This window comes from Brachyhypopomus gauderio, chromosome 17 (genome assembly GCF_052324685.1).
Source record: "Brachyhypopomus gauderio isolate BG-103 chromosome 17, BGAUD_0.2, whole genome shotgun sequence".
NCBI classification, from domain to species: domain Eukaryota; kingdom Metazoa; phylum Chordata; class Actinopteri; order Gymnotiformes; family Hypopomidae; genus Brachyhypopomus; species Brachyhypopomus gauderio.
The window spans coordinates 20920037-20928186 of record NC_135227.1 but is presented as its reverse complement, the minus strand read 5'-3'; the positions used below and the strand labels follow the sequence as shown (position 1 = coordinate 20928186).

At 44.4% G+C, this 8150-nt stretch overlaps 1 protein-coding gene across 3 annotated transcripts in view; it reads right to left on the bottom strand.

Annotated features, from left to right (window-relative positions):
- Window positions 1-8150, bottom strand: part of dlgap2a (discs, large (Drosophila) homolog-associated protein 2a) — a 160190-nt gene that overhangs the window by 53344 nt on the left and 98696 nt on the right. For 2 of the 3 annotated variants that reach the window (XR_013121775.1, XM_076977577.1), the window contains exon 6: window positions 7558-7777. Coding sequence is in view for 2 of the 3 variants with exons in the window: in XM_076977577.1 (XP_076833692.1) it covers window positions 7558-7777 (220 nt within the window). In the remaining variant the exon portion in view is untranslated. Of the gene's footprint in view, window positions 1-437; window positions 5291-7557; window positions 7778-8150 lie in introns of those variants that run through there. The other variant, XM_076977576.1, reaches the window with a different exon arrangement.

Here is an 8150-nt window from a genome sequence, read left to right as displayed (position 1 = left end):
ATTGAACTGGCTGCAGTGCACTGAACAATGACAGTGTTCTCCCCACAGAGGGCGCTATTACAGATTCAATGACAGTGTTCTCCCCACAGAGGGCGCTATTACAGATTCAATGACAGGAGTCATGGCCTGCATCTTGTGGGACTTACCACCTCACCTGGCCCTACACACACCACCTCTGGCTGTGTAGGGAAACAGCGCAAGACCTTGGAAATGCGTTTGCATCGCAGAAACCAAAATGTGCAGTTACCACGCAAATCCAGAGAGGGCACAGCTATGTGTTTGCACAATAGCAGTTCTGTTGGAAAAGTGCTGAATTTTATTATGTATTTAAATTAGTAACATTCAGTGATAACACATCATCCAGAATACATTTAGAGTAATATCAAAGAAACTGTCAGAGTGCCAGATACAAAGAGACAGCCATGAGGAAAAAAAAACGAAATAGATAAGAAAGCGTAACCCGTTCAGCGTAGATTCTCATACTTCTTAAGAAAGGCTGTTTATTTCTAAATAGACAGATAGATAGACACGTAACCATGAAAATCAATTCATTTCAAATTTACAATTTTAAATGATAGTTCGTTAACAAACAGTGGAGACTGAAGTGCTGGATGCTGAGGTCTCACAGTGATTCTACAGTATTGAGGCAGGATGTTCTAAAGAAAGAGAACGAAGCACACCCTCAAAGTCACAAGTTTCACGAGTAAGAAAAGAAAGAAAATAAAAATGTAAAGAAAAAAAGGCACACCATGTATACGCAGCCAGGAAAATGAAGAACGTCAATATTATCATCAAGCTCATAAGGAGGGACAGGGCCCCTAGATTACAAGATATACACCTCCGAATGTTCAAGGGCCCCTTGAGTCCTTCCTATCAGGAAATATATATATTGACTCACTATGATAGCACGGAACACTGAACAGGCAGTATGTTGGTTTCGTATTTTTCCGTTTTGAACGCTACCGTACAGCACGTTCCTGTACATGTAAGCACCAGTGGGTGAGCTCCAAACGTGCACATCTAACCCACTTATTAATTGCTGGAAAACTCCAAAACAATGAGGAGATGTTCAACAGAACCATGAGTCTCTACTGCAGGACTGACGTGGCCGCGAAGCTCGAGGTTGATCACATTTCAAATGAGCTGAAAGTCACTACTGACATTTGCTGATATAGTGTAAGATATTTTATTTTCCTGAATAATATCTGCACAATTTTATTAATTGATCAATCTTATTTCTTGTATTGATCAGAAATTGATGGATCTGGGCCCATTCCCAGAGATCACGTGTACAGGGGTTGCATAAATTAAGCAAATCAAACTGGACTGGAGATATTCCCTTCAGGAGAACACACATGCTCAGAGGAAGAGCAGCGATATTTTATATCATAACGGACATTTAAACTTTCTGGTTTCTGTACTGGTCTTGTTCCATCAGCATGTGCTATCACTGTTAGTCAGGTGTCTGGCTAACTAACAATGTGAAATAACTCATTCCTTTCCCCTTAGTAAACAGTCCAAATACACAGGGCCCAAAACAGTTCCAATATTTGAACCAATATGCTGCCAGGACCATCTGTATTAATCTCTTATACAACAGTGTAGTCACTATATTACATTAAAACAATGTCAAATTTAAGCATCTACTATTTTTAGAAAAAAAATTACTAAGCTAATTTAAGTTCACGTTTTTGACGTGATAAAGAACTGTTTGATTTCAGCATACACAAACTGTACTATACAAGTAAAAAACATATTAATTAAACATTCTAGCATAAACACTGTTACTTTACCAACTTTCATATTACTTTTGAGTGACACATACAAGCCAGTAACATTTAACATGAACAGATTATTCGTATCACAAACGTGTCGCTGTTCTTTCCCATCTCCTTTCTAGTGTTTACATTTCGCCAACCCTGTTCCCACATGACTGGAGCAAAATGGCGCACTTCATTTTGATACCTGTTAACATAACCTAAAACAAAACCTTCTCTCCTCATACAAATTCACCACAGTCATATATTATTTAGGCTGCTGCAGAAAAAAACAGGGTAAGCTGTATATTCACAATAAATTACGCAATATCGATTTTAAATATGGTGTTTTCTGATGCAAGACTCAACTTAGTTTTTCCAGTCTATATTATTTCATGTATTTACAGTATATATGCATGATTGTATATATGTGCAGGGATGTACATTTCTGTGTGAGTGTTGTATATAGGGAATAGCAAAGTACACAATGCATTCAAAATGTCACACTACTCTGTGCAAAATACAGCTGTTCACCTCGATGTGTCTTCAAACATTTCACAGTTGCTTGTTTAATTGCAAGACTTTGGCTTTGAAGACTAAGACTTGTCATTTATTAACCTGTAACATTATTTTCATACATTTCGTTATACCAGCCTGGCAGATAGTTTGACTTCTATCGAATCTCAAAGAAACAATCTTTAGTTCATATACAGAGAAAATGCTGATCAAAACCCACAAAATGTATCAGAGATCTGTTCCAGACTTCAGCGGTCTTTGGTCAGAGTTCAGTTCTCATCCTATCAAAAGCCATTCGGATGAAAGCCTTTTTAAAACATTCTGTTTCTGCAGTCTGAGTTAATGTTTCACCACCAAAAGAAGGTTCTAATAAATTGTCAAAGACAAAAGCTGTCAAAGTTTTAGAGTGCCATCTTAGAGTTTCTTGTCAGAAAGTTCTCTTCTGCAGCTAGCACAATCACAGTATGGCCCAAAATACATTTGTGTATGGTTGGGAAAACTAAACAGGCTTAACGTGATGCAGGGAAAGTTTCTGATCAAATGAAACTTTGGTTCATGTGTGAGTCATTTCTGCTCAGTGTTGAATAAGTGCTGGGGGTCTTAGGGACACTAATGCAGTGTGGACGTCGACATGGAGCTGCTTTTAGCTACGACCTCTTTGAGAGGCTTATCAGGGCTGAACAAAGCTTTGCTAATACACCGAAACCTCCCTGACTGTTCCTTGTCTCTCTCTTTCTATGAGATTCTCTCTCTCGCTCACTCAAACACTCACACAGACACACCTGTAAACATTTTGCTACATTACCGCACACTCTTTTGCTCTGGTCTCGTGACGTCACAGTCCCATTACGCATCCTGTGTGTCCTCGTATGCTCGTCAACGTGTTCATAGAGACAGAGACATATATGACATCTCTGAGTTATTGGAGTATGTCTTGTGGTAGATCTCCATACTGGCACTCCTGGACATCGGCATGCGTCCTCTTGCTCGCCGCTGCCATCTAATCCACAGGAAATCTCTGCAAGACAAAGACGGGCTACTGGAGGCCACTGTTCCCATTGGTGATCCATTATCAGCTGTCTCTCTTTTAGATACATCTAAAGCGGCCTGTATTTCTAGAAGAGATAAGTTAAACGGGTGTACAGTTGCTGGGTCTATAGTTGCCGGAGAACTGCTGCCTGGTTCCTGTATTTCTGGCCCTTCGTCTAAAGCCGTAGTCTCTAAATCATAAACATCTGGTTCAACTGAGCACAAAATGGCGGAGAAGAGTGTCTCTGACTCCAGGAGGTCGATGGTGACAGAGTCGAGAGTGTCTTGCTTGAGTGGATATGCTGTAACCTGATCAAATGCAGCTGAATCGTCAGCATACTGCTCATCTAGATCTGAAGGATCAGATTCTGGAGATTTCACTGCACCGCTCTCAAGAGGGGCCAAATCGGCTGGGTACAGAATACCTGGGTCCATAAAGCTTGGTTCTAATGGGCTTAGAATTTCAGGATCCATTTCTGGCCAGCTTAGCATAGTTACATCCAGACATTCCTCATGGAGAGAGACTGACCGCTTTATAGTTTCTCTCTTTGACCACAAAACAACAGAGTGAGCCTCTTGCTCAAATGTTGTTGGACTCTGAAATGGTGGAGACATGGGTTCTGGAGTCTGTGGGTTTGACACATCTGGATCATCTGGCTCTGGAGTTGCTGGCTGTAAGAAAATTGTGTCCAGTAGCTCTGGAAAAGGTGGTTCTTCAACTTCATTGCCAGGTGCATCTTCATAGTCAATTATGTCTGGAGATGGAGGATCGGGGAGATCTGCAAATCCCGGACTTGGCAATCCAAGGTCCAACGACTCTAAACTGGGCCACTTCAAGTCATTAAGATCCATTGATTCTGGGGTCAGTGGACTCAAGACAATGGAATCAACTTGTTCGAGAATGCCATAGTCTCTCGCATTTGGATCCATACTTTCATGTACTGGCTCTATCAGTACAATTGGGCTGACAGACCCTCCGGTTGGATGCCACTGCTCAGACAGTATACCCACTCCTGGGGATGGTGGGCTTGGATTGGTCTCTTCTAAAGACTCTTGAACAGAGGGATGCTGAATGGTTGGGTCCAGAAACTCTTGAGGAGAAGTTGGATCAGTTGGGCTTATGTTTTCTGGATCCAATTTTGGCCAGTGTAAGTTAGCCAGGTTCACAGGTTCCAAGTTTGTAAAATCTAGTACAATTGAATCCACTCTTTCTGGAGAAGGTTCATTCAAAAAATACTGAGGATCTAAAGGTAGTTCTGGGTCAGGTGGGTCTGGAGGTGTCATGGGATCTGGATCAAGTTCAGGCCAGCAGAGAGATGACAGGTCCACAGGTTCTGGAGGAGTCAAGTTAGCAAATGTCGGATCATCAATTTCTGCTAACAGGGAGTTTGGGTCTGTTTGGAACAAAAGTCTGGGAGTGGAGACATGCAGGATGTTTGGATCCAAAGGTTCTGGAGACTGCATGGATAGGACATTTGGGTCCACAGGTGAAGGGCAGTTCACAGCTGCATCTGCTGTGTTTTGTCTCACTAAGCTCCTGCCCCCAGCCTGGGTGCTCACGGATATGTGAGCTGAAGAGTGCTGGGTCTCTTTCGTCCAACTTGGTGACCAGGTATTGTAGCGTTGCGTAAATGTAGAGAAGTTGCTGTTGAAGGCACGGAGTTCCGTGCATAGGTCCCGCCTAAGGTCAGCTAGCTCCTTCCGCATGGCTGAAACGTCCTCCTTCCACTGCTGGCTAATGGCTAGGGCCAGGTCGGCAGTCTCTTGCACACTCGACTGAACTGGCCTCGGCCTGGCGGGGGTGCTGGTTTTTGGTGGGGGCAAAGGGAAACCCATGGTGGAGGAGCGATTACCGTACGCACCCCGCGATTCATCTTCTCTCCTGGGACGAGTCACATTCCTCCGGGCTGTGGAGGTCATGTCTGCCTCTTTGTTGGGGAAATTGTCCTCATTAAGCAAACCAGTGCCCTCCAGCACTTCATTTCCCTCTGGAAGACAAATACAAACAAGCGGGAGAGTGTGTGACGAGCTTACAGGAAGGGGCAGCTGGAGATACTGTGATGCACTTTCCAAGCTTTCACTACAGTGCCTGAAACAAACAGGTGAGCCAAACAAAGCTATAAATCAATTCCGAGTTTATATTACCTTTGTGGAAAGAAGACCTCTTGCCACGTTAGCTGGGCTGAAATGGCCCCAACTTGCTGAACATCATTTGCCAGTTCAGAATTACAGAATTTAATTTGCCTTTCAATTTTAAAGCAATTGCTGTGCGCCAATCAAGTCTTTTTTTTTCTCAACACACCCCCATTTTTACCAATGGCATGTTCGACTTTTCTCAGCACTGTCAGATGATGCAAATTGAGTCAATTTTGTTTGGTGTGCAGCAAAGCTGCATTATGTGTCCATGCGTTTTCAGTGCTGGGTGATGGAAGATGCTCATTTGAAGGTATTATAGGCAAATAGGCTTATTTTGACTCACATTATCTTGCGTTTGTTTCATGTTGTTACTCTGCCTTCTCACTCCACCATTTATTTTCCTGTAGTTTTCTCCTCTTTCCAAGCACAAAACAGAGAATTCTGCCCCAGGGGAACCTGGGAAGGATAATAACCACCATGTCTCTGTGTGTATAATCAGCAGAAGCCCTGTGCTTTGTGCATTGAAAAGAGGCAAAAGCTGTCAAACCAGTGTCTCTGTGTGTCTCAGCAGAGCAGGCATGAACCCTATTGAACATGAAAAGGCCCACACAGACCCATCAAAAAACAAAAAAAAGCAAAACAAAAAACAAAAACAAACAACAACAACAACAACAAAAACTAAACAAAAACTGACCAGTACTAACCGAATGGAAAAGCGAAGGGTTTTCAAATATCCCCTTGACACACAAAGTCAAGTGTTTTTGTTTACTGGTTGATTGATTTATTAGCCTTTTGCGGGGAAGCCAGGGTGATTCAGTTACTAAGTTAACTGCTAATAAATTTCTGTGAGAAGGCAGTGTAACCATACCACAGCACGTCTACAAGAGTGTCTCCAGCGGCCCCTAGCCCTGCGTCCGCACCCTAAACGGCCAAAACTGCAGGCCAGCGGAGTCCGAGCGGGTCTCCTAACGATGCTCCTAATGTCCCCCAATTCTCTTGCATCATGTTATGCCTTTCGCCTTTAACGGTCTCTGAAAACTCAAAAATGTTTGCGAGCACTGGCAGCCACAAGTCCTGTGGGAGAGAGAACTCAACACTGAAATGGTTTTGAGAACAGCTGCACATCACAGAGGAGGAAAGACACAGGGAGAAAGAGATAGAGAGAGGGACAGAGACGGAAAAAAAAGACAAAATCCGGGAGGGACGCGATGACTGCCCAGCGAGGAGCATCGGAGCGAGGAACGTTTCAAGACGGCTTTAAACTCCGACTCACTGCTGCCATGGCCGCCCAACCCCACCCTACCTGCTCCTTGACCTCGCACCATGGCAACTGAGGTAGAAAACAGGATAAAGTGGAGATTCAGATTAAAAATCTGAAGAATTCACACAGTGGAAGAATATAAAAGACCATTTCCTCGATCAGAAAAGAAAAATAAAATCGGATGGTTCACTTTTCACCATTTCTCACTGTTTGTTTTTCTTTCCCCTGAGAGTCTGAATTCAATAGGGTTCATAGCCTAACTCTCTAAGGCACACGGTCACTTACCTGTTGGCTTACGATGCAGGCAGACACAACAGCCATTTTGCTTAGAAGCAGCATGCATGCACACATGCCATGCCACAGTACAAAGGTATCCACACACCACTGAATAGATAGGACCACTGAAAAGACAGGATTTCAAAGGCAGACCCATTTACTATCCCAAATCAAAGAGCAACTCACGACTTTACTGCTATGAGTTCACAAGGGGCCGAGGTTTAGTGCAATTGTACTCATGGCCTTCCATGCACTCAGCTTGCTAGTGATTGCCATTTTTTTGGGTTTTAAATAAAGCTCTTTCCTGTTGCAGAATAATTAAGGCGACTGTTGGTTGGGTCATTTCTCACTCACTGACCATGGTGCTGAAATCAAGACAGCATACCGAGCACATGCAAAAACAGGCACAACAGCACCACAATCAGCCCAGGTTTAGCCATGAATTAAACTAAGTTATTGTTCACTTTGAGGAGGCAAAGGTGGTTATTATTTCAAAGCCCCTTTTTGTAGCAGTACTCAACTAGCCCAATGGCCGACTTCGGCAGCGCAGTCATAAAGGTGGCGTGTTGCCAGGCAACTCACCAGCGGTGGACCTGACTGTGGAGGTGACGGTGGAGGACGTGACGGAGGGGACGCAGTCGTCGTCCTGCGAGTATCCGGCCTGGATGGCGCGCAGATAGCTGTGGCTGCGTGTGCGGAAGCATCCGGGCAGGTCCAGAGCCTCCATGGCCTGGGACTCCACCTCGCTGAACACGGACTCGCACACCGACTCAAACTGGCCGTTCAGCTCCGCCTCACTCACCTGTGCAGGAAGGGGAGGGGCTACAGATTACAGGGCATGGTTGGACCCTCGGGGAGCTGTTTGTCATCTCCCCCTCTCTTTCACCCCCCCTCCCCCTTCATCCTTGCTGTCTCCCTGTTCCGGTATTCCCCTTTTTGACCTTTCTTTACAAGACCCGAGACAGCTTTGAGTAAAGAACAGTTCTATACTATTTTCTATGTAGCTTCTGTTTGAAGAGCTGTGAGCACCATCCCACCACACATCCACCTACTCCACCCACTGCAGCTTCGCCTGGCAGCCAGTCACCGTGGGCAGTCAGGGTCCCCAGAAGAGACGGAGAACTGCGTAACTCAATGGAAGCTTCCAGAAGATATGGGCTGGGGAGGGGAGTGAG